Source organism: Wyeomyia smithii, chromosome 3, assembly GCF_029784165.1.
Source record: "Wyeomyia smithii strain HCP4-BCI-WySm-NY-G18 chromosome 3, ASM2978416v1, whole genome shotgun sequence".
Classification (NCBI taxonomy): domain Eukaryota; kingdom Metazoa; phylum Arthropoda; class Insecta; order Diptera; family Culicidae; genus Wyeomyia; species Wyeomyia smithii.
In genome coordinates this window covers 208,019,385-208,047,104 of record NC_073696.1, presented here as the reverse complement: position 1 = coordinate 208,047,104, position 27,720 = coordinate 208,019,385, and the positions used below count along the sequence as shown (strand labels likewise).

At 36.8% G+C, this 27,720-nt stretch overlaps 2 protein-coding genes across 27 annotated transcripts in view; one reads left to right on the top strand and one right to left on the bottom strand.

Moving 5' to 3' along the window:
• LOC129727649 (voltage-dependent calcium channel type A subunit alpha-1-like) overlaps window positions 1-22,728 on the bottom strand; it is a 352,389-nt gene extending 329,661 nt beyond the window's left edge. For all 26 annotated transcript variants that reach the window (XR_008728573.1, XM_055685666.1, XM_055685660.1 and 23 more), the window contains exon 1: window positions 21,344-22,728. The gene's annotated coding sequence lies outside the window, so the exon portion shown is untranslated. The remainder of the gene's footprint in view (window positions 1-21,343) is intronic.
• On the top strand, window positions 14,546-23,098 carry LOC129729028 (putative uncharacterized protein DDB_G0271982). The gene is made up of 5 exons (XM_055687504.1): window positions 14,546-14,584; window positions 14,630-14,882; window positions 22,429-22,646; window positions 22,741-22,841; window positions 23,050-23,098. The coding sequence occupies exons 1-5, from the start codon at window positions 14,546-14,548 to the stop codon at window positions 23,096-23,098; spliced, it is 660 nt and encodes a 219-aa protein (XP_055543479.1).
• The last annotated feature ends 4,622 nt before the right edge of the window (window positions 23,099-27,720 follow it).

The following is a 27,720-nucleotide window of genomic DNA, read 5'->3' as shown; positions in this document are numbered from 1 at the left end:
GATTTCCTTTTTTATATCAGTTCTGAATTTTTGGGTTATTTATCAACAAAATTCATTGTACAGTATCTCTACAATTATTGGTCAGTTAACGTGTTGTTTGAATGTTCAAAAATAAATATAAAATCGGAGAAGTCATAGCAAAAGACACAATTATGGGTCACTTTTGGCTTTCAAAATCGTTTAGTCGATAAAATTGTCGAAAAACATCACAATAGTTATTTTATTGTAGTGAAAGCTTGATATTAATTTATTTTATTGATGCATTATCATGCGAAAGTGATAGAAATAGCCATAATGTGGGCTGACCACAATTGTGCACCGCAAAATGTAACATTATTCCAGTTATGGGTCACTTCGTTCAATGCAACGGGTAGAATTATTATTTGTTGTGACATTTGCAAATTTAAATCATTTCAATAAGGTTACAAGTGAATTAAAAAAATACCATGGCTAATGAAAATTGCTCAGTTTCGTGTATTTTACTAAAAGTGACCCATAATTGTAGCTGACCCATAATTGTAGCTGACCCATAATTGTGGAGGGACTGTATATCGTACCAATTCGGTTCAAAACATATCGAGAAAACGTAAAATTAGTATACATAATTATTCGTTTGTATACATGGTTTTTGGTTTATAAACAGTGACGGGTCTCCTACGAAAGGCGGAAAATCAAAAGGCAGAATCACGAAAGACAGAATCACGAAAAGCAGAATTATGAAAAGCAGGATATTTCATAAGGCAGAAAAACGAATGGCAGAATCAGAAAATAGTCTTTCTTCTTTTTAACAACACACACTCGCGGCCTTTGGCCGACTCTATTGTCCAAGTGTATGCTGTCCTTACTCGCTACCGCTGGTTCGGACTTAACTAAGGGAAAGAAAACCTGTTTGAATAATCCTAGAAAACCAGTAGATCAGTTATTTGTATGCGAGAGGCCGCCGCTTCCGACGGCGGGTCGGCGGCTGGCTCGGATCGCGGAAACCACGGCGGCTTTGTGCCGCCTCGGTTCCATGCCGTCGATTATGCATCTTGGCCGCATGAATTGTTTTATGTTAATTATAATCAACAAGCAGTTGAGACTAGTGTAAGTTATACCTACCATCGAAAAATTACTCTCCGCGATGCCGTGAGACTCTTTAGGACCTGAGCCAAACCAGTTTGCGCGTTTCTGTTCTAATAATTAGGCTTGATTCGAACCTCCCATCAAAACTGGTCATTGCTTGTGACCAAATATTATGTCTGGTTACCAAACAATAGTAAATAAAAACTGTAGAGTAGCAGCTTTGAAACCGGGACCAGGATTCGCACCAATTCGTCATCACGCACTTGGCTATCATGAGTTAGGTTTTGCTACCAGTGATTCTGCCTTTCGTGCCCTTCGAAATTCTGCCTTTTGAAATATTCTTCCTTGTGTGTACGGTCATAAAGTTCAGCCTTTCATGATTCTGCCTTCTGTGGCGAACCCCTTGACACTACAACACTTTCCTTAAATGACAAAATCATCTACATAAGCAAACTAACAATTTGACTCCAAAAAATCAATTTTGGTCGAAAATGTAAATTTTACGACCATGACCATTGTGCCATGATTAGTTGCGTAACTAATTGCTTGCTATTTGTCAACAGATGGCGCCATCAGTAAATGCTAGTCGATTTCAACACATCTAATTCGTGATGAACCGAGTTGAGTCATATGTTAAACAAACCGCTTTGACACCTTAGTGATTTTATTTTGGAGTCAAATAATTTCATTTGTGTACAAATGTTTGATTTTATACCATATAATCGTCATTGGCAATCTCATTTCATTCAAAGTAAACGGCGACTGAAGCGCATTGAGAGTTAGAAAAATTACGGAAATGCAGCAGAAAAAGTGCCAAACGCAGGAACAGCTTACTTCGGTATTAAGAGTTACTCGTCAAACTTTTTCCAAGCAATTTCATGCTTTGGGAATGATTCGAAAAATAAGAAACTTAGATTCCTGATGATTTGAAGTCAACAGATGTCGAGCGTTGTTTTTTCGCTTATGAATTATAGACTGTTCCGAAAATTATAAATACATCTTCTTTCTTGAATAAAACAAAAAACACAGAATTTTTCGGGTCATTTTATTCTGAAATATAGATAATAAGTGTTTTCTTTCCAGTTTCAATTCAAGTTGGGATTATTTTTCGTAGGATACGCGAGTTCTCTAACTCTTCTCTTAACACTTCTCATAAGCTTTTGCACAGTGTGTTCTCCGACCATTTTTACCACTTTAAGCCAATCTTTTTGGAATTTTTCAACATTGTTCGCTGGTTTGACATATTTCCTCAGCTTTGCCTTGGTCAAAGCCCAAAAAGTTTCAATAGGGCGAATTTCAGGGCAGTTTGGAGGATTCATCTCCTTTGGAACACATGTGACATTATTTGTTTTATACCACCCTAGTGCATCCTTAGAGTAATGGCAGGAAGCAAAATCGGGCCAAAAGATTGGAGGATTGTTATGCTGCTTAACCATGGGTAACAACCTTTTCTGCAAACACTCTTTCACGTAAATTTTACCATTCATTGTGTCATTCGTAATGAATGGACGAGATATTTTCCTACATTCACAAATGGCCTGCCAAACCATTACCTTCTTGCAGAATTATTCGGTGTAAATGGCTTTCACTGATCCAGGGACATCCTTTCCCTTCGGTGATGTATAAAATTGCGGTCCTGGCAGAGTCTTATAGTCCAGTTTTATGTAGGTTTCGTCATCCATGATAACACACCCATTTTTTTAGTCAGAAGTTTGTCATAAAGCTTCCGAGCTCTCGGTTTCACAGATCCAGCTTGTTTTGGATTTCTTTTTGGCTGCTTCTGCTTCCGACGGGTCTGCAGACCCATTCTTCTCTTGGCACGCATAACGTTACTCGCCGAGGTTCCAAGCTTTCTCGCCACATCTCGTACTGATACTGAAGGATGCCGCTTGTAGTATTCCTTAACCTTTTTGTCCATTGTGGAATCAACAGGCCCGGGTTTTCTACCACGTCTTGGGGCATCAGTAAATGTGCACTCTTCACAATACTTCCGCAATGCGGTTTGAACTGCTCCGACACTTATACCTTCTTCTCTGGCTAATTTTCTTATAGAAAGACCACTCACGGTGCCCCATTTGTGCACAATTCGCTTTCTTTGCTCGGGAGAAAGCCCACGCATTTTCAAAATTTCGCACTAAATGTTAGAAAAAATGACAGCATCTGTTTCTTTTGGATGTAAACAACAGGACGCAGCCAACGTTTGGTTGAATACTGCACGTTATTTGAAATGACGGTTGATCGTAAGTGTATTTATAATTATTGGAACGGTCTATATTACTCCACTAGAAAACAAGGAAGGGTTTTCTTAATGATATCGTGACGGCTGATGAAAAATAAATTCATTACAGTAACCCAAAGAAAAAAGAATCTCGGATAATGACCGGTCATGCTTCTACGTTGTCATCTCGGCAGAATATATACGCTGCAAAGGTTATGCTGTGTGTTTGGTGGGACTAGGTCGGTTTTATTTATTACATCTCAGTGTGACTGAAATAAGCTCCATTTTATTTTGAAAATGCTTGTCGTTTGGCACATATATAGGCGGAACCCACTTTACAATAAAATGTGTATTTTCAATGTGCAAAAGGAAACGTCAATTCAACAATCATGCTTTGCTCAATCTATTGTAGAAGGGGTTTATCCACATCTAGACATACATAAGTATTTGCCAATTCTGTGCAGCAAAAGGTTATTTACTGTCAACTCGAACAGGACAACATCATTCAAATCGATTACATTACGAAATTGCACTTTTTTATTGCATATTTGGTGCAGTTACGCTATTGGTTGCCAAATAATGATTATTTTGAGCAAAAAAGCGTAGATATTAGCAATCTTTATGATATGAATTGAAGCTTATATGTTCATCTGTTACAGAAAATATTAGATTTTTTATGAGAAAGGCCAGGTAACATTGCTTGGTGGATTATTTCGAGTTTAACTATGTTTGATATTATATATTGAAAATCTGAAAAGTTCAGCTGGGAGTGAATATCATCCGTGATCTGCATATGTTCTGATATTTCCTACAGCATTTCATAATTTATTTTCATTTGCACTATATCAAACAAATCGTTCTGGTTCTAAATGTTGTTTTCTTTTAGAAAATTTCAACTTTTTCAGTTTCCACTTCTTCATTTTCAAATGACACATTCTCAGCGGATCAACACCATGAGGTCATAATTTTCATAAGCATAGAAGTGTGACTGACGGTTTTTAGTTAATATCCGATGTTGCTAACATGGCAAAAGTGAATGAATATTCAAAACCTCAACACTAATTCTAGTGGAATATAATGCAGATTGAGAATAACATAACTATTTTCCTAAATTTTGATGCCAAATCAGATTTCAGTTAGGAGTAAATTTTTATTGGAATCAAGCATTATCCCGTCATGAATAAGGCACATTTTTTCAGTTCAGCAAAGAACTAACAAACCGATCAAAGTGAAATTTCGGATTCTTTTTGTACTGAAAAATACCTGTTCAAATTTTTTTTTAATGAAGTCATTTGGTTTAACAGGGCCAAAGTTACTAGGGGGTAAAATTTGCGTTGTCCCGTCACTAAAATGTTGGAATTTTTTATTGATTAAAAACAGGCATCTGTTAGCCAAGTAAATAAAGCCTAAAGTTCAACCATCAAAGTCTTTGTGTTTTTAGAATTTACATTAATCGAAATGTGAGATGTGGCGTCTATAAATTAGGTAGATCTCCTATAAGAAAGACAAAGTGTGTCTTGACGAAATAGCAAAATTTCCACTATAAAAAATACGCTCTAACATACTAAGAAAGGTTAGTTTGAAAACTCATGAACTTGCGTTGCGTAATCAATACTAATCGCTGTTTAAAATATATACAAACTATACATATTTACAAATCTAAAATACTTACAATTTTTTATTATTTTTGACACGGAGAATAAAATTATGCAAAAAAAAATGTCACAAGCACAATTTGATTATGATTAGTTATTTATATGTTGTGAGTGTATGTATGTGTGTGTCGTCGCGTGCACTTGACTAAATGCACAGCATGCTCTTTGGGTTGTTCTGTTCCATGTGTAAAGCTTTGATTTAAATTGTCTCCTTCGGCTAAAGGTTACGAGAAAAAAACGTGATTAGTCACTTAGCACCTTTTTAGCATCTGAGAGCGAATCCAGTTTTAGTAAGAAAGGCAATACAGACGATTCACAAACTTTTATTTTACTCTTACGTTACGTTACGACATTTTTGGATAAACCTTCCTCATAAGTGAACATGTAAAATCCAGTCCTGCGCCACAATTTCATATGCGTTAACGTTTCGTTATAAAAATAATCAATTCTTTTAACGTTTATTTAATCCTGAATGTTGCGTCCCATTGACTGTGTCTTAAAAGTTTGCCAAACTTCGATGTTTGTATACATTATACATTTTTGAGGCACAATATATCGGTTTATGGTATGCATATACACGAGTTCTGTAGTATTTATTGACATTTCTTCATCAAAAAGTGATTATTATTTCTCACTACACTTTTCACTTTTTATTCACTTTCACTATTTAATTCTATCACTTTTCACTTTTCACTTGCAAATACGTATTTCGGCACTGACATAGTGCCTTCGTCAGTGCTTATTTGGACTGTATACTTTTCTAAAACCCTCAATATTGTGTAAAAAAATCCAAAACATGACAAGTTTTGAAAGTGAGAATGTCAGAAAATGGTAAGCCAAATAACTAATAACGATGAAGAAATGTAATTTTTCAACATTCTTTTAAATGCAAGTTACAACCGTCGTGACTTGTATACAAATTTTTATTTAAGAAGTTTCGTTTTTTCCTTCTCTGTGCTATTTATTTCTCGCCAACCTTCTAGAAGCCCCTATTTAATCCGGAAGGACCATTTTGGATATCAACAAAACTATTATAATGGTTGTAAGATTCCATTTAAAAAATCATGAAACCATAATATTTCTCAGTTTCGGAGCACATCCGCATACCACTAGTTATTTTTGAGTAACTTCTGTACAAAAACATCGTTATTAAACACATTTTTTCATTACGGTTGATGGCACTTAGTGCGTACTTTTGCCCCACAATGAGTTTTCCAACTGGTTTAAATTTTATGACTAACATCAAAATATTTCCGGCAAAACAAATTCACCCTACAAACCACAATTATACAAGAGTTTTTTGGGCTCTTTTGTTTTCGAGTTTCTGTAGTTTCCGAATAGGTCAATCATAGTTCCCAAAACTAAAAAAATTAGATCAAAACAGCTCAAAACACAACTTTCCTCATAGCTTCGCCCCATTTAAACGGAATCTTATGTGTTTACATGTGTGATTAACTGACGTTATATTATATATTCATACAATGTTGCCAGTTTATTTTGCTCGTATGCTTCGAAAAGGCCAATGTGTACTTTTACCCCGTGCATACTTTTGCACCTCACTACTCTAGATGCATTCGTGTTGTAAGTTACTGGTAAATCAAAAATGATCGAACAGAATCGCATCCTTTGATTTTGTTTTGGCTTAGCAGTCTCAATAAAAACAGCGCCGATCTCTAACTACACTGCTACCTGAAGAAAAACAAAACCCATTCCGTGTTGGCAATTGTGCAGAATTGTTGCAGAAATAAAGTCCAAAAAAATCTGTTCTCTGAATGTTAAGCGTAAAGCTATCATTGTCGGTGACTTGAAACCATTGTTTCTGCTCTCAACATGTTTCGCAGCGCATTATGTTCTTCGTGCAACAGCTTAAGAAGAATAACGTGCAACGGTTGGCCGGCTCTTTAGTTATGAACAACAGTCCATCAAAAGCTCGTGAAAAAAAAAACTAAGTCTGTGCATGAGACAAACCACAGCAGATGGTCGTTTTCTTCGGTCACAAACAGCAACTGTGTACATCAAAAATGTAAATTTTTATCCCGCAGTTTTGCTTTTATCGCAAAGCGGAACCGTTACTAATTTGAATGAAAATGGCGCAAACAGAAATTAAATAAATTAAGCTCAGCTTGGCTTGACTGGATTCCTTTTTTTTCTCTCTCTCTCTTTCCTCTCAGCGAGACAATTTTTCTTTTCAACGATGGACAGTTTTGTGTTGTCCACGTTACTTGAAAAGAAACTTTACTGGGGCGACAGATTTACAATCGAAGCCTTGTTCCATCAGCTTAGGCAGAGATTTAAACTTTCAGTTACAGTAATTGCACCAGCTGTAAAAAAATGGCTTTCTCTAAATGATTACAAGAGTAGTCAATTCATGGAAAAAACTTTAAACTGTGTGTATATAACAACTGAAGTTTATAATTGAGTTCTCCATAGATTTTTTTTCTTTTTCCATCCATTTACGTATTAAAAGGTATTTTAATTGAAAACACATAAAAAAATCGTTGGCTGATCGATAAATCCTTATCATCTCGAGTGAAAGAAAGGGAACGGTAAACACGCACTGATTACAAAGCATGAACCGTAATGGCTCCTCGGTGCGGAAGCCTCAAATAGTCCTTCAATTGAATTTAGCTGAACGGTAGATTGGCGGATACGATTGCGAGGCGAATATCCCGAACAGCGCGTAAATATTTACCGTCTCTGGGCGAGTTTTAATCATACTGATTGATCGGGTACGGCTTCCCAACGAAAGTGGATGAATAAAAATCACAAGAAGGTTGTATGCAAAGCCACGACCGCAAGGTTGAAGTAGAATACTTCTACAAGAAAGATAACCCGGCTGCTTGCGTGTCAGTTTTTTTTTCTAGTAAATAAACGTTGACCGTTCATTGGCAGTATTGTAATTCCTTTTTGTCTGATATTTTGAATGAAGTTCATTGAATATTCTTAAATTTTGTGCAAATGAGAAGTTGAAGTGCTGCCGAATTGTAATATGCACATTTAATACGACATCATTAAACGGGAACGGAACAAAGGCTACGGTTATGCAGAACGCGAATGCCGGCGCGATGCGATTTGCCTTATCGTGGTGAAATGTACAGCTCTTTTTAAGGCGAAGTAGAGCTATACATTTCAACAGATTTCGTCTTGCCGAATCGCATCGCGCCGTTATTTGCGTTCTGCATGACCGTAGCCAAACACAAAGCGACGCAAACACGTAATAATAATCTGAGTACGCATGTAGATGAAGATAATTAACTTTGGATTATAGCGCAAAACAAGAAAATATTAACTCTTCAAATAATCATTTGTGTTCTCCAAATTTCAGTTGTTCAGTTTAATATCCGATGAAATGTTTGTTTATTATCTGATGTAGCTCTTATATAGGCCAAATGATGCATTCCCAATTTACTAGGTCCATAACTCTGCCGACCGTGCTTGGGAAAGCGCAGTATAACGATCAATCAGAGGTCGAATTTTGTGTTTTGACAAGGCTTAAGGGTTTTCAATAGAACAATAGTTCGAATGATAAAATTGCAATTTCATGCATTTGGTAGGAATCTTAGAAGATTTTCTAATCGATTGCTGCAAAAACGAAGGAAATCCATCGAAAACTAACCGATTTATTAGCATTTGAAATTTTTCTCACTTTTTTCAGTTTTAGATTTTCATTTCACATCCCTATGTAGCCGAACTTCCTGAGAGAAGTATTCTACTTCAAAATTAAATCTTTACATTTCATTTGTTGTCCTTGTAAGGACAATTGTTCAATTTATCATAGGATGTAGTGTTTCTCTTACATCTCTGTGTTACCTTGATTGGTTGAAGAAAATGTTCCCGTCCCCGTGTCGCATGTAAGCAGATTATTGCGTTCAGTAGACAGTAGATAGTGTATCCAGCGAATAAACAGCGACGGTGCTCTCACACACGCAACGGTTTTAACCCGTATCTTATTGCGGTTTGTAACATCAAGCGATTTCGTTTGCTTGCTGTTGCGTGTTGCATCATGTTGCAACTGGGCAGCTGGGAGACGACGAAATTCGGTTTATGCTGATTGATTGAATTGACTTCATATTAGCTCTGCATAGTCGAACTAACTGCTTTTGTGAATGCGTACTAACAGGGCAGTTAATTATTCAATGTCGGTTATGCTGATCGCAGCCTTTGCGCTGCCCCTACAGTGGGGGGTTTACTAAATAAAGTGAAAATTAGACAACTACAACAGAATTTGATTGCATCCCGCACAGAATGTCTGCTTGTGTTGATGCCAGAAAATTATTAACCTTCAATTATTTTTTTATTTGCCTTGAAAAAAGCATGTTGCGGTTCAAAATCGGTTGCTAATTACAACATTTGAGCTGCCCTAACATTGGGGGAATTAAGATACACGGACAACATGTACTGTGGAAGCTATTTCACAAATTAGACGGGTGCGACAAATTTGAATTGCTAGGATGCAACACAGAATGCTTGCTTGCGTTGACAAAATTTATTAACTTCCAATGACATGTTTATTTGCCTTAAAAAAGGCATTTTGATTTCCGAAATTGGATTTCCTGATGGCAATCATCATGCTGCCCCAACACGGGGGGAATAAAGGCTGTCTGGCGACACAGGCTGAGAAAAACCGCGCTGCTCCTGAGACGTGGTGACCAACCACAGGGCTAGTGCTGCTGCTAAGGAAGGACGACTGCTGTTGTCGCTGTCTAGAACTATCATGAGCGGCTCCGGCTGAAACAGGCTCTTATATAGGCCAAATAGCATGTTTTCAATTGCAAGGTATATGATCCTGTCGACCGTGCTTGGGAAGCAAGCATATAACGACCAATCAGAGGTCGAATTTTTCGTTTTGACAAGGCTTGACTATTTTCAATAGTACAATAGTGTGAATAATAAAATTACAATAATCTTATTTTGGGAAGAATCTTAGAAGATTTTCCAATCTATTGCTACAAAAACAAAGAAAATCCATCGAATACTAACCGATTTATTAGCATTTGAAATTGGACATATTTTTCACTTTTTTCGGTTTTAGATTTTCATTTCACATCCCTATGTAGCCGAACTTCCTGAGAGAAGTATTCTACTTCAAAAAAAAAAAATATCATGATCATCAGCTGATGTGATGTTGCGATTGGCAGTTTTTCCGGTTGATTTTGGAACGTGAAAGAAAGCGCAAACAAAAATTAAAGCTAGATTCAATGCTATTTGGTATTTTACAAACTTTGATTCAATTATCTACTTCCGATGTTTTCAGAAGTAATTTGATTAACTCAACAAAAAACCTACACAATCATGTGGTTTTACAGCGTCGATATGAAGTTTCAGAAAATTAAATCATCTGCTATAAAGTTGCTGAGTGCTTAGCATACAACAGAGATTAATCGGCTTTAAACTTTTAACGTGCTACTCTGAATATACTCAGATGAGAAAATATTCATGAAGACTGTGCAAGCATTAACTTTCTACAAGTAAGGCTTACGCTAAAATAGAACATGAAAGCATTTAATTAAAATGAATAATTTAGTGTGTCATCCGTTGAAACATAGGGGAACATCTGCTTGCAGAATGAATAGGAAATGTTTCTTCGAATTCGATGCTATGAACCAACCCTTTGTCGGAACATGTTCTATCGGCGCGAGTAGCATGTTCAATGGAGGTACATATATACAATCGGGTGACATACCGGTTCTAAGATTCAGTTCAATGATGGAGAAATTCTGTCAGCGAGACAGCAAACATCGGTAAACTTTTCTGAGCTACTTGTACATCTCCAGCAACATGGAGTGCTTTATTGTTGCTGGGAAATCTTTTCGATGGATTATATTGTGCTGTAAGTTTTCTGGGCTTGTTAGAGCTGATGACATAGCTATACCAGCAATGAAAAAACTGCATAGGATTTGCAAATATTTGTGTGTGTGTGTGTGTGTGTCTACGCATGTGAATAGACCGCTTCTAGAAAGGATTTAGCACCGCATGATCGTTGAACAGAAATTTTATCTTTATACATTGAATCTTATCTGTGCCAAAAGAAAACTCGTGTTTGATTTTATTTCGTGCTTATTATTTAATTGCTCAGGAGCATGCAAAATCGGTTCGTTCGATCGAAACTGTACGAATTAAAAGTATTATCTATCGTTAGCTACAACTTTGTCCCAATTTTCTGACATTACATATGTTGTATACAATCTTTTGATAGTGTATGTGTCTTTGAAATTGTGGCTGAACCACTTCATAAATCCCAGCATATCATTATTTCCTTGACTTATGATGAAATTATAATATTTTGTAAAGGTTAGTTTGGTGTCTATGGTCACTTTTTATATATTTTTGTACAGTTTGATTTAATAGAAATAATACATAATATAATATAGAACGTGCAAAAAAAACAACAAGGAAATTTACAGAAACTCGTAGAAAATACCCGTTATGTTATGCAGAAACAATCAACAAATTATGTAGAATCTACAACACGTCAATAATGGATGTTATGCTGCTTACTTTTACTTAAAACAAGAAACAAAATATCAACTCATAACCATAAAGGTACACGAGTCGTATATTGAAGCCAACCGCGCGCTGCGCTTGAAACAATGAAATTACCAGATGCCAATGAGAAACAACACTTAGCTGGTTTTGTTTGTCTCGTTCTCCTTCCGTGTTGCCCTCACCGAAGTTAATCATACCGTTTTCCAAACAGGTTTTTGTAAAACGTTTTTGTGACACCTTGTTCACACTTTCTGCTTCATACTACCCATATAGATAAACTCTTTGGCAGAGTTGCCAGACATCCTTATTTATCTGGAATATTCAGATTTTTGAACATGTACCCAGACAGGCAGACTAGTCGTCCAATCTCCTAGGTTTTTTATATTTCAGTAGCTGTGTCAATTTAATGAAATAATAGTGCAATTTTGTCACTTTGAAAGTTACAATCCTCAAGAATTTTCGTGACCTTTTTTCATAAGAAGCAATTGACGGGTTTTTCCAAGATTTTTTTTTCAATTTTCAGATATCGACTTGGCAACGTTGCTATTTGATATCATTGCTTGTTAGGTTCCCACTCTTAGACCGAAGTGATTCGCATTGCCGTAGATTAATATACAGCCCTACATTTAATATACAGAGCTGTACATTCAACCACGGCAAGGCGATTCGTTTCGCGACGCTATTCGCCCTTACTGTGTCATCGGCCTTACCCTCGCACGAACCCTCATCAAGGCAACCGAGGTATTTTGGCTGTAACGGCATATATTTATTAAAGAAAGGAGAAAATCAACTTTTCAATTCTCAATCCTATCTGTCCTGTAGAGGACAGTGTGCCAGTGCTCGAGCTTTTACCACCACAAAAGAAAGAATATTTCTCCAAGCTCGTGTCAATTTGGTCTATACCTATCACTATGTGTATAACCAAAAGAGAAAATTCAATAGCTTTTCAATTGTAGATTTATTTGTCATGAAAAGAACGGTGTTTGGATTAGAACAATTGCTCCCAATCATTGAAAAACCCGAATTTTGTTTCGGTTAATGGGCACTTTTTCTGTTACTTCATAGCAGTCATCATCCACTTTGTCTATCCTACAGTCGGAAACTGTCTTCTGCCGTGTCGCGACCGACAGCAGAAGATGGTTGCGCCATCTCTAATTGATGTCCAAAGAAAAAAATACACTTGACGGAGGGCTTCAATAGCCAATCCAAACGGACCGATGCCTACCGGACTACAGAGAAAATTCAATTTAGCTCTTGGTGGGTTACTGTTACTAGCTTATGTTGTTTCTTTCGTATCCGATTGATGAATGACGAGAATGCACTTGGCAGAACATAGCGAAGCTGGTCGTCTTCATTGCCTTAGAGAAAAAAAACGACCAGCCAGTACCAGCAAACGTAGAAGTGAGAATGGCGGAACTTGAAAAAATTTTATAGTTGTGTTTGCTTCAAATGCATCATCTCTGTTAAAAAATGCAGCTGATGCTCCTGTTTCATAATCCAGATTGGAAATGAACGCGACCCGCATGCCTGTGCTTCTTTCATCCATGAAAATAAGACCATCCCTTTCACGAGAACAGTTGATGAAACAACCAATCACGTGATAGCGATGAAGATGCGAGGTGTATAGGCGATATTTAGTACATTTTGCGATATCTGTGTACGGAAAACGTGCAAGTGGTTGGTTGAATGATATTAGTTATGATTCAAATTTGGACTTGTTGATTGTTTTTTTTTTTTTAAATAATAACTAATCTAATATATTATTACAATTATGTGATATACAGGGTGTTAGGGAGCTCACCTAAAATCCTTTAAGGAGTGATAGAGGACCTTATTTGATGAAAAAATCCGCATATTGCCAAAATTTAACAACTGCACTTATTCAGTTTTTTCACTTTTCGATTGTGTTTTCCTTTTACGAGATCTTGCACAAGAAGTATGGTAACTAGCTCAATTCTGTTGACTTCGTAGGACAGTTCTCAAAAAACATTTAATTTCAAATTTGTTTCTTTCTAAGTGCTTCTTATTTTATCTAATTAGACGTTTCAAGACACTATTGATTACGAAATTTTCTCAGTTCACCAAAAAATCAACAGAATTGAGCTAGCTGCCATATTTTCGTGCTAGACCTCGTTAAAGGCAAACATAACCGAAAAGTGAAAAAAGGGAATAACTCTGCTGTTGTTAAATTTTGGCCATATGCGTGGAAGGTTTCTTTTTATCAAATAGGGTCTTCTATCATCCCCTGAAGAATTTTAAGTCAGCTCCCTAACACCCTGAATTATTTCGTACTGTTGATATATTTAAAACTTTTCACAAAATGGACCCATACGGAAAGACGTAGGGGAACTGCTCCATTATACATCTCATTAAGCCGATATTCACGAAGAATACACGGATTGAACACCAAGTTTTCACGAAATCATTGAACAAATAAACAAAATACGCTGACGTGCTCCTATGAAATCGCTCAGCATTGTATATTCCATTATACCATTTTTCACAACGCTTCGATATCCATCTCAAAACATGAATCACTGCTCAATTATTCATTTCACGACGCGCCCATATTCATCACACTGTTAATCATGAATGAATCACAATGAACGTAGCCGCAGCCCGTCGTAGTAAATTACCTAGATATCCGCTGTAGTTGTTTACGTGCAAAATTGGTAAACTAGGTAACCACTGCAGTGCTGTCGATTTATGTCATTTTTCGTATTAACAGACACTAATTTGGCAACTTTTGAAATCTCGCGTAACTTTTCGAAAGGACCTAAGTAACAATGAGAGATTCTCTCCTCCCTCACTTTGATTCGTTGACTGTTTAGTGTACAGGACAATTGCGGGGCTAGCGCTACGATCCTACTGACACCAACAGTCTCTCCCTAGCCGAGACTCGAACCTACGACGACTGGCTAGTTAGGCCAGTATGGTACCTCGAGACCATCTGGGAGAAGATTCCGTTTTTCTTACGCCTTTGTATGAAACGCACTTGTGCTCGTATAAACAAGCACTGTTTTGCTCCAATTTGTTTTTATTTTTCGTAGCAGCTGCCATGTTTTATTGATAATAGCGTTGTCAATAAAACAAGAAATTTGACATATAATGAGAGAATGAGATGGAGAGAGAAAAAGAGAGAGAATGCGATAAAGATAGAGTTAGAGGGAGAAAGAGAAAAAGATAGGGAAGGGGAAAATGAAAGAGAAAGAGAAAGAAAAAAGAGAAAGAGAAAGAGGAAGAGAAAGAGGAAGAGGAAGAGGAAGAGGAAGAGGAAGAGGAAGAGGAAGAGGAAGAGGAAGAGGAAGAGGAAGAGGAAGAGGAAGAGGAAGAGGAAGAGGAAGAGGAAGAGGAAGAGGAAGAGGAAGAGGAAGAGGAAGAGGAAGAGGAAGAGGAAGAGGAAGAGGAAGAGAAGAGGAAAATGAAGAGGAAAAGGAAGAGGAAGAGGAAGAGGAAAAGTAAGAGGAAGAGAAAGAGAAGGAGAAAGAGAAAGAGAAAGAGAAAGAGAAAGAGAAAGAGAAAGAGAAAGAGAAAGAGAAAGAGAAAGAGAAAGAGAAAGAGAAAGAGAAAGAGAAAGAGAAAGAGAAAGAGAAAGAGAAAGAGAAAGAGAAAGAGAAATAGAAAGAGAAAGAGAAAGAGAAAGAGAAAGAGAAAGAGAAAGAGAAAGAGAAAGAGAAAGAGAAAGAGAAAGAGAAAGAGAAAGAGAAAGAGAAAGAGAAAGAGAAAGAGAAAGAGAAAAAGAAAGAGAAAGAGAAAGAGAAAGAGAAAGAGAAAGAGAGAGAGAAAGAGAAAGAGAAAGAGAAAGAGAAAGAGAAAGAGAAAGAGAAAGAGAAAGAGAAAGAGAAAGAGAAAGAGAAAGAGAAAGAGAAAGAGAAAAGAGAAAGAGAAAGAGAAAGAGAAAGAGAAAGAGATATTATTATATATTAAATATTATTTTGGAAATGATTCACACATATTCGAAACCTTGCATGAGCCAACCCAAAGTCAAGGAGAAGTGCTAGTAGTCGAGTCAACTTTTGAAAGCTACATAGTTAGGCAAATATGTATGCTTTCAAAACAAATCATTGTTGCAGTAGTATCAATACCATAGGAAAAGTTTGTATACTCTAACAAGTTGGTAAGAATTAAAATAGTAGTTTAACGCATGGCCGAAATATGTTTGTCTCTGTCTAAAGTGAACATGTCTCGGCCATATGAAGTTTTGACAGCTTTTTGTTTACCATTCGGTTGTTGTACGCTGAACGGTGTAGCATTTCACAGGTAATTATTCCTGAATTTATTATATTTAACGATATGAAATTGGTCGGAAATGCCAGCAAAACCGCTATAAGCCTTATTTTCTTATTTATAGAAGAATGACTATCATTCAGTGCAGTTATACCGTTTTCATTCCAACTTGAAACAGTCTCAAATCTCGCGTAACTTTCCAAAAGGACCTAGGTAACACTAAGACTCTCTTTATTGACTTTCTCTTCAATAAATAACTCAGTTATCTTCACATTTTTCATGATATTCTTTGCATAGGAAAATTACAGTAAAGTTTTCATTACACGGTTTTCCGTACGACGATTTTCCAGATAACGCGGTTCTTACGTCGTTTTGAAGTAGAACATTTCTCTCAGTAAGTTCGGCTACATAGAAATGTGAAATGAAAATCTAAAACCGAAAAAAGTGAAAAATATGTTTAAATTCAAATGCTAATAAATCGGTTAGTATTCAATGGATTTCCTTCGATCTTGCAGCAATATATTGGAAAATCTTGTAAGATTCTTCCTAGAAGAAGATATGTGTAATTTTATTATTAACACTATTGTACTATTTAAAAAAGTCAAGCCTTGTCAAAAGTAAAAATTCGACCTCTGATTGGTCGTTATATGATTGCTTCCCAAGCACGGTCAACAGAATCATATATCTTGCAATTGAAAACATGTTATTAGGTTTATATAAGAGCCTGTTTCAGACGAAGTCGGTCATAATAGTTCTAAACAGCGACAACGGCAGTCGTCCTCCCTTAGCAGCAGCACTAGCAGTGGAGTGGATACCAGCGATGGCGGAAAGCGGCTACAGCTGTGGCGTAGCAATGGATAGCGCACTAGTTGCAGCGGATTCCAGCAACGATAGCAGCTGGGCCAGCTGATGCAGGGACAGTGGATACCAATGGCAGCGTATAGCGGCCACAACTATGGCATGACTATGGATAGTGAACTCGTTGCAGCGGATCTCAGCATTATTCATTGATAAGTTGACTCATTTTGACAACTCGTGAGCCGTCTAGTTTTGAGTGTTAAATCAGCTTTTCACTGTTTATTTCATCACAAGCACTATTTTATCCACACTGTCAGTGATAACGCAAAGATGTGGTCGGCATCTTATCCGATACTAAATGAACAACAAATTGTCCTTTTCAGGAGGAAATAAAAACTTGATTGAAGAGTTAATATTTTCTTATGAGTTAATTCACATCTTTAAATTTGTAAGAATTATAAATTTTCCTTCATCTCCCTGTCTCAAAACGTACTGAATTATGCTTTCCTTCAGTCATGAGCACGACATCCGAAAAAATTTCATCTCAAAATTTAAAAATTGTCAAGCCCCAACCATGACAAGCAACTTACTATATTATTAAAAATGGTCAATCCATGTTGTAGCGCAAAATTCGATTGATCTGATTAGTCAACGTTAATTTACTAGAAAAAATGACACGCAAGCAGCCGGGTTATCTTTCTTGTAAAAGTATTCTACTTCAACCTTGCGGTCGTGGCTTTGCACACAATCCTCCTGTTAGTTTTTTTTTTTTTCAAATAACGCGTTTTTATTACACGGATCTTTTGCATAAAGCAGTTACTAATCAGTAAATAATAGTAACAATGACAGACCATAGTCGTGCGTTTTTTACACAGTTACTTTTTTACACGATTTTTTATGACGTCTTTCCAAATAACGCGGTTTTAACGTCGTTTTTCCAAATAACGCGGTTTTTTACTTAGTTTTTTGCACGGTACGTATCCATCGTGAGAAAAAATACTTTACTATACCGTCAATTGAATTCAATACTGGCACAACTCAAAATTCATAGTTTCGAGAAAAACGTGTTTGAAAATTTGCGTCAAAAATTTCTTTTTGCATTTTCGTGGAAAACTCAATTGGAGTTAAGACTTTCCATTTTTATAGAACTTGTTTGGGTCTATCATATGCATGTAATAGGCAAGTTATAAGAATTGTAACCTCATTTTTCTTTTTTTTAGGAATATTTTAGATTTGTGCAATAAAGGCACATCTACTTACATTTCTAGAATTATTGTGAATTTTGAAACGGATCTTTGCGAGAAGAAACTACATAGTATTTGGCATTGTTTGTCATCAATAACTCAAAACTGCAAAATTTTTAGTTGTGCCAGTTTTGAACTCAACTGACGATATAATCAATCGATTTGTAGCTAGAAACCATTGAAAACGTTTATAATGACGCTGTAATTAACGAAGCAGAGTGGGAGAGGAGAGAATTACTCATTGTTATTTAGGACCTTTTGGAAATTTACGCGAGATAAGCTAATGAACGGTGGATAGTTATATGATCATTATATACCATTTCGTGATTATACCAGGCTGAATTCTGAATCCTCCTTGTTTGATGTACAACACATGGTCAAATTCATGTAATTCTCGCTTTATTGCAGCAACAATAAGAGTACCAAGATGAAATTTCATTTTCGTCGATTTCTTATGGAAAAAGGTTCATCATTGTTTATGTGTTTGAAGCAGTACGGTGTATAGCAGTGTTGCCGAGCTAATAACTTATGAACTTTACATCTAATCTTTATACTTTTGTTTGTGAAATTAGATGTTCTTTCATGGAATTTTAATTTAACAGGGGGCGGGGTAAATTATAATTTTGGAATTTCTCTTACGAAAGCTTCCAAAGCGGGAAAGGGGGATCTTACTTAAGATTAAAAAATTTAAAAACAAGAAACTTACACAACTAAAAACAATAAAATTAATTGAATTCTTTCTTGCAGAAATCTCAACAGTTGAACGTTGGGAAAACAATGAATTTACGTTAGCTGAACAATTATGTATTTTTCTTTGTTCACTTATTTTTCAGTTTTGTTTACTTCAACATGATATCAACTGATTTACTTAACTTGTTTCGTTTTTATTCTCTACAAATACGCTATATGTAGAAAAAATGATTTTTCTTCAAAACCAATTTTTTCCGTGAAAAAACATGTTACAAAAGATTTGTGGGGGAGGGGGGGGGGGGGCAATCTTACTGAGCCCTATTGTAGAGGAAGAGGGGAGGGGGGATTCGAAAAATTCTAAAAAAGTCCTTACATAATTTGTGGATGACGCCCTAGAACTTTGTTATTTATTATGTACGGAACTACTTTTTGAAAGATAAACATTTTTTTCGCTTTTACACAGTAAATAATTTAAATTTTTAAATATTGTCTACTAAAATAATACAAAAAAATTCTTTCAAAAGTTCCACCAGAGCACAAAATTGGCCTTTCCGCTGACAGTTAAATCAAATTATTTCTCCTGCGCAGATCATAGAAAACGTTTGCTATGAGAGCCGCACACACTTGTACGGGTCAGCAAGAACACGCAAACTGCATAGTACGAACACATTGTATACAGGTGTCCAATTTAAAATTGACTTTCAATTCGATTCAAGAAAAAAAAAACTAAAATGACTTTTCTGCGCGAAAGATGGCAAACAAAATGTAAGTCAATCAGAGCCGCACACACCTGCACAGGTTAGTAGAACCACGCAGAAATAGTTTTGTTGTTATTTTCACTGTTGATGACTAAAAAAGCATATTAGTTATTCACTGTGCTGCCGGTACCCGCATAACTGTCCCATACTGATTTTGGTCACTTTTGAGTTATCATCGGGAATCGACTTAACTGTTATCATATTTTCTGTAAAAAAATTAAAATTGATACTTTTGTATGGAAAAACATGGAAAAAATACCAAGTTGTTTTTGTCCCATATTGAAAGTACCCGCATTACAGTCCCACTGCATAGTGGTGCAAACTGCAAACATATAATTTTGCTCCAGATTAGTATATATCGGATTATTTTAGGCTCATAGAAGTATGTCATTTAATTAACTAGACTAGTGTTGTTTTTCTGTAGTACAATCTACGTTGCCAATGATACCGCCGGTTGCTGGTTGAATTTATATGGGATGGGACAAAATATGCGAGTACTTTCGAAATGTACCCGCATATTTTGTCCCATTTTGTCTTTTTTTTTCAAGTTATAGAACGTAAAACCAGTTCCATCCATGGTTTTTTGTTCTCAATGATAAACTTGTGCTGCCATGAAACTGTTATGGTCGTTGGTTCTGAATGTAATTGCTGGAAATCCGAAAATTCAAGGATAATATTAAATCGCCGTTTTCTCAACATGTTGTTTTTCATTATGGGACAGTTATCCGGGTACCGGCAGTGTGCAACTTCACAGTTTTTATTTATTGGATTTCGTGCTATAAATGAATAGCATAATTGATTCTAGTGATATATTTTATTTGGAAAATTTCGAAACGAAATGTAGCACCTTACCTTTGTTTTAGCAGTTATTGTCTATATAGAAATGCACTTTATACCTTGCTATAATCAAAAACTAAAGAAAAAAATAATTCTTTTCGGTTATTCAAGGGTTAGTTGAACTTTGGTTTACTGATTAGTGTGCAAAAACAGGCAGATTAATTGGTTTAAACTAAAGCTTGACAGCTGTACAAAACCTAATAAAAAGAAGTAATTCAGAATATGAAATACTCTCTCGGAATAGTACACATCTTTTATTTTGCGCATAAAATATGAGTTTGTATAGTGTATATACTTAGAATATTTCATTTGCAATTCCAATATACGAATGAAAATAATGATTGGTATGAGAAATACAAAATCACTCTATTCTCAGTTTTGACTACTTTTTTATCATCAAGGTCTTTGTTCTTTCATTTTCGCTTTGAGCTATAGTAAACAAGACATTTCACCAATAATTGGTTTGAGCGGGGGCCTAGTGTGGTTGGTAACGTCTCCGTCAACCACGCTCGACGCCTGGGTTCGAATCCCACCGCCGACATAGGTGTCGATGGTTGTGAGGTGGCGTGATCCACTCACAACCAACCCAACTGGTCTAGATTCAATCCTAGCCGACACCGGGAGATTTTCTGAGGCGAAAAATCTCTGGGATCACGCCTTTCATCGCATGAGGAAGTAAAGCCGTTGGCGCCGGTCCGTTAATAAACGGGTCGTGAGTTAGGATCCTGGGTGTGGAGTCGCCTCCCTGGGCGTCGGTGATCGGCCACAACAGTGGCGGAACTAGACCGACGGAAAATAAACGAGAATAAAAAAAAAAAAAAACCAATAATTGGTGCAGCACACGCTCTTCTACATCAAACAAAATGAAAAGCGGAAAAATTCGATTAAGCTGTATGATGAATATGAGCGCTGATTGCAATTTCTTACACTTCACAATCACAGCGTTCAATCGCTTTTTTTTTATTCGTAACATCATACAAAAAGCTTTCAAACAACAGTACCGAACGAAACAACAATATTTGTTTTCACACCTTTTCCAGTCGTTTCTAACGGTCGTGTGTGTGTGTTCATGTGCTGCAGGGCAGCTGTTGATGGGAAAAGGGTTTTACTGTTTGAAAAAAAAAACACTCAGTTTGTAACAGGTTAACAGTAACAATTCAAGCGAATCGATTGAAGTTATTCAACCGGGAAATTCAGCTCATTCTAATTAGTGAATGTAAATTACCTCTTGATCTCAATATAATCAGAATGAATAGTAGTGCATTAATTTTTATCATGATATGATTTCGAGAGTACACATAAGAAGCTCCTTACGCATTCCCAAGTATCATGAATAGCAGGTGTTCACCAAAGTGTTATACTTACCGGAAATCTAAACACTAATCCGTCCAATTTCCCGAAACACGTTTCTTTCACTCACTAGTCCTACTTCCCGTCGGTAAATCTATCCCACTGACACTTTTTAACTTGTCTGGCTCCGTAGAATTATCCTCTCACGACTAACAATATTTATTGTCTCCAATTTGTAGGAAATAATGGGTATTGCTAGTTCTTCTACCACTGGTTGGTTCACACGGACCCCGAAAATAACGCTAGAAAAGTTTCACTCTATCAGTTCGCCCCAGCAGCACGTAAACCTCGGGCGAACGTTTCTGTGTAGCACTTATGTAGCAGTCACAACATTACACAAGATGTTTACTGAACACAAAACAACACATTTCCTTTCGTTCCAGAACATTTATCCAATCACATACATTTACATTTGCGTATCCATCACTAACTTATCCGGAACCTTTCAAACAATCACAGGAATTCGATTTCGTGCCGAAATGTAAGCGATGGGTAGCTGGGTGATGGGTAAAACTCCTTGCTTCTCAGTAAGTAAATCTCCTTATGTTATCGTCGGAGATTTTTCGCATGCTCTTGGCTCACGTTTTGAACCGATGTAATCCTGAAGAATAGCGAACCGCGCACACGGATGCCCCGTTCGAGCACCGTTTTCCGACAGCAGCTGTGCCTTCAAGTGACATGGGTAAAGTCCTTATAAATTCGTTTTGAGAAATACGTTCACACTCGCACTAAGTCTATTTTTGTTTTTTGTTTTATGTTTTTTTCTTGTTATTTTATTTTGGAGAAGAAAAAACAGACAAAATCGTGGTTACAGTAAGCAGCTTCCAAAAAGATAATAGCTATCACAGACAATTAGTATAGTAAGTATGCGTGATTCATTTCAGCTCCGGTTGCTGAACGATTCGTTTCCGGGTACGCTTCGTAAAGCTAGTAGTAAACGTTAAGTTCCAATATCAGCTTCATGACACTCAAAACACCGAGAGGTATGCACACCGGGATTATTTTCGTTCTACTCGAAAAACTACTGTAGAATCACTACCGTAAAACTGCACACCGAAATGAATCCATTTTGCACCGCGCAAATAATCCTCCTACACCAGTTATTCCCTGGCGTTTCGTACTCTTTTGCTGGGAACTATTTTTGGACTATCACGCCGTCCCCAGCATCACCGAAATCAGGAGATGCAAAAAGCTTAACACTTGCTCCACGTCTCGCTTCCTTGGTACTCTGCCAGCTGTCCCGGCATTCATCACTACGGCGGATGCAACCCCCTGGAGGGAACGGACGGGTGTGAATTTAGCGCCCTTCAATCAACTGGTGGGCTAATGCTTGTGCAGAGTAAAAACACAGCACCGTTATGCGATCTGCTCGATATGAAATCGTTTCCTACCGTTCCGGCGGTTCGATTCAGACTGAACGGCATGCCGATGCCAAGCCAGACTTTGATAAGGCAAACTTTCCCGCTTTGGCGCGCTCGAACCGATGTGCGCTCTTCATCGATTATTCCGGCGGGTGAGCGGACGTTTCGTCGAACACCGGTTGTGTAGCAAAAAAAAACTTCCTGATGGGTGGGTTAGGTGGTGGGTAGGGGCGACAAACTCTCTCTCTTCCGGGATATGCAACAAGTATTCGTTTACTTTATTTTATTTTACATTACCCTTCGTTCCAGCGTGATTTTGCGTATCTGCATAATAATCACGTATTTTTTATCCATTTGCAGAACTGGCTTGAATGACGTGATAATCTACGGAGCACTGGTTAGTAATTAAACGTTAATATTTACTTTCATTTTTAGCTCACAAATGCAAACGGAGATTCACTAAGCTTAATTGAAAATATTATGTTTAATACAGAGGAGTCAACAAGTAATAAAATAAATGGAATATTTAATTCCTAGCGTTACGTTTTTGCTCTGTAAATCAGTTTGACGACAAATTTTCATCTGTAATTCTGTATAACATATGATTTTTCACAAAGCCTTGGTGCTACATTCCGATACGGAACTTGATCTTTTGTTTATTTCTGTGTACAATATAACGTAATTCGCAACCAACTGTTAGATTTACAGGACTAACAGTCTCTCCCGAGCCGAGACTAGCAGTTTTAGAAATAAAATATATACAAGTTTGTACTAATATCACTGAAAAATGTCGAGTTATTTGAGTTTGAATTTAAATTTTTAGACTCTTTCACGCAATTTTTCAGCTTAACTTGAATTTTGCCAGCTATTTTTTGGAGAAAGATAGTACATATACATTGAAACTTTGAAAGTATATTCAATGACGAATCAAACAAAAGTGGTTTTGTGGGTTTCGGTGAATATTTGGTTGAGTTATATATTTTCTAGGAAAACTAGAATTTTTGGCTTCTATCCCACAATTATTTCACGGTGCTACAAATGGTGATAAAGCAAGAACTTTTAATGTGACCTGGTGTAAGTTATAGCTCTACACAGTAAAAAAAAATTACATTTGTTCAAATGCACATAAATGGAGCATTGGAAACTGTATAATATTCCGTGTGGCAATATATTCACATGCAATGTAAATGAATATATTGTTTATTTGCATGCATATTTATAGTCAAAGCTGTAAGTTTATATCACTTAACGTACAAATTTACATGGTTTATAACGATTCTGTTTTGTGCATTATTAACGGTGTGAAATTGTATATGTTTTTCAGTTTATGTGCTAGAAACCGTTATGTGCTTTCATTTGTATTAGCTGTAAATTTCTTTTTGCTGTGCAGTCAAATATAACTTGTGCGCCTTCAAGTATAGTTTTTCAAATACTCCTTAAATTAAGTTAAGGTCAAAACCCAGTTCTTAGACCATAGCTCACATTTTTATATTTAACTCGGTTATTTTTCAACTGTTTTTTTTTCATAGGGGAAATGCTCCATTATTCATCTCAACAAATTTTCTAACTAAACCAATCTGCTAATCCATGGAATGGATTCTTCTTAGTTCACTGTAGATTCCTCATAAAGTATAATCTTCGAAAACTTACTTAAAAGCACTAAATTTGATATTATAGTCGGGCATCTGCACTCGAAAACTCATTTAATTCAATCACCTACCTCGGAAAACAAAATCCGCGCATTGTTCTATACGGCTACAGCGGGACTCGTTCAGCAGCCAACCAAAGTTTTGTTTATCACTATCGGACCATTTTTATTTTAATCACTAAACAAAATCACTCACTACACTAAGAATACTTTAATCTTTGAAACGTTCACCTCAACTTTTCTAAAACAAGCTTGAAATAGCGGAAATATATGGGATGAATTTCTACAATTCCTAAATTTCAACTGTATGTATTTTCATCTATTTTTACTGCGTTGAAGAAAATTAAAAGTTGCCAAATCAGTTTCTGTTAATACGAAAAAATCATACTGAAAATGTTGAACTATTCCGACATAATTGACATAAATCTACAGCACTGCACTGCCCCTGTTTACATAGTTGACGTAACAACCAACACCATCATTGCGAGAAAAACGCGTTTTTGTTATTTTAGCCCAAATAATTATATTGAGATACAATTTCAACAAAATAGTCTGTCAATTTTATGAAGATTGATGTTTGAATAGAGGCCCCATGGATTATACGAGTATGCCCATGGTCATTAATCCAGAAAAACCTCTACGCCAGTTTATGCGAATAAACATGCATTTTTCTCGCAGATTGTTCGCATAGCTTGGCGTAAAAACTTGACTACTTCCTTCTCTGCCTCGCAGTTAAATTAGTTTTATCAAACGTGTTTCGATCAAACGTCAGTTATTGTCCATCGGCAGTTTCAATTAGACAAATACGCATAAACACACATACAAACCCACACACATACACATACAAACACATGCACAAAAACATTTACGCTAAGGTGGGTAATCGTTACAAGGAAAAATGCAAACTTGACAGCACAGAGCCAGAACAAACTGTTTTATTGTTTAATTTAGGCCCCCAAACAATGCTAAACCTGCCGAATATGGATCATTCGTGCCTCTGATTGGTGCGTTACCTATGCATGTACATGAATTTGTATGAGAATTAGTATTGGAAAACTTTTTCGCATATTTTTTCTTAGAGAACTATCGATCAATCCACTTTAGGCAGTGACAGGATTGTTTGGGGCCCCAAATAGAACCATAAAAACGTTCTGGCAAATCGAATAAATTTACCCACCGTAATATACACACACGTTTTAATTATTTCATCTGATGCAAATATCCACTAGTAGGAGGAAAGGACACGGTGACTTTAGACCTTCCTTAGGCTGAGTGTTTGTAAAAATATTAATATACAATACAAGAATTCAATCCCCCTTTCCCCTTTTCCCCTTTCTATGGAATATTTGTCGAGTTAAACGACTTAACTTAGACAAACAGACAGTAGTTAAACTGTCGAGTAAAACGACTTAACATAGACAATTGCACCTTGTATGGAGTGACGCCAGTTTTTGCAACCAATTGGCATTTACGCCAAAACGTTTTTCCAATATTTCTCAAAAGTTTTAGAACAAAATAGTTTTCTTTTCATTTGTAGTGTATGTATCTTAGGGAAAGGAAGCTGAATCAACGAAAAAGTGCATTTTGGTCATTTTGGATCTTACGTCAACTATGTAAACAGGGGCAGTGCAGTGGTAACCTAGGTTACCAGTTTTACTCGTAAAACTGCAGCGGATATTCAGGTAACCTACTACGACGATGACACCCCGTTAAGCATACAGACGCGGGGCATACGGACGCGAGGCGTAGTACGCTAGACATAATGGACGGCAGGCATACGGACACGAAGCCGTATGGACGCGAGGCCGAATGGACTCTAGGCCGAATGGACGCTAGGCCGAGTGGACGCAAGGCCGAATGGACACAATGCCCAAGGGAAGTGAGCCGGAATACGGTATATCGTCATCATCATCACAGCTCTCGTTTGATAGCATGTTTTTCGCATCTGAGTGTAATTTGAAAAGCAATACACTCGCGACCTTCGGCCGACTCGCTGTCCGAGCGAATGCTAAGGGAACTAAGGGTAAGAAACTCTGTTTGGGTAGACCCAGTAAACCAGTAGATCAGTCGTTTGTGTGCGAGAGGCCGCCGCTTCCGACGGCGGGTCGGCGGCCGGCTCGGACTGCGGAAACCACGGCGGCTTAGTGCCGCTCGTTTCCTTGCCCTCGCTGATGCGTCTTCGCCGCATGAATTAAAAAAATAATACTATGCCTAATACTAGACTTAAACTACATACGTAGAGTAAAACATATTTGAGTTTAATATACAATTGATTGGATGACGCTTTTTGTCAATCATCAAACGTGCAACATATTTTTCAATAGACATTTTGATGGATATTTTTTTAATTCTGACATTCTGATATGAGTGTTGCAAATCCGGGATACATAGTCACGATAGTTGTATCTCATGCGATGGTGCAAAATCGTTTTCGGCCTTGCGCCCATTAGGCCTCGCGTCCATTCGGTCTCGCGTCTGTTATGCCTTGTGGCAGTATGCGTCGTATCCATTATGCCTCACATCCATTATGTCTCGCGTCTATATGCCTAGCATACTATGCCTAACATTCAATATGCCTAGCGTCCATATGCCTCGTGTCCCCCCCCCCCCCCTACTACGACGGGCTGCAGCTACGTTCATTTATGATAATGTGATTCATTCATGATTAACAGTGTGATCAATATGATATGAGCAATGATTCAAGTTTTGAGATGGATATGGAAGCGTTGTGAAAAATTTTTTTCTACAAAATTCAGGATAAATCTAGCTAATTTTACTAAATGTACAATGCTGAACGATTCCATAAGAGCATGTAAGCATTTTTAGTTTATTTGTTCAATGATTTCGTGAAAATTTAGTGTTTAATCCGTGCATTCTTCGTGAATATCGGCTTAATGAGATGAATAATGGAGCAGTTTCCTATTTTGGCAATTTTAAAAAAGCGAAAAATACATTTGACTTTCTATACAAGTAAATATGTCTATAGAGTTTACCCATATGTGATGAATTGTCTTAAATTGAATATTATATTTATGTGTTTTGAAAAATTTTTGAATATACTCCAGAGTTTTTGTGTATTTGTAGTATCTTTCTCAAAAAAATCGGTGGCAAATTTTAAGTTGAGTTGAAAAATTGCGTGAACTCAAATAACTCTACATGTTTCAGTGATAATAGTACAAACTTGTATATATTTCGAAAGCTCTGTTCATCCTCTTTCCAAAACTGTTTAAAAAATAGAAAATCGGTCGTGAAATGACTGAGTTAAAAAATATTGTCTGCGTTGAAGTTCAAAAAGCCGTAACTTCAGATTTTGGGGGTGTTTGGAAAACTTCTAGTGTGAGCGAACGTTTTGGGTGTACAGTTTCCGGGCCCGTGACTTTCGA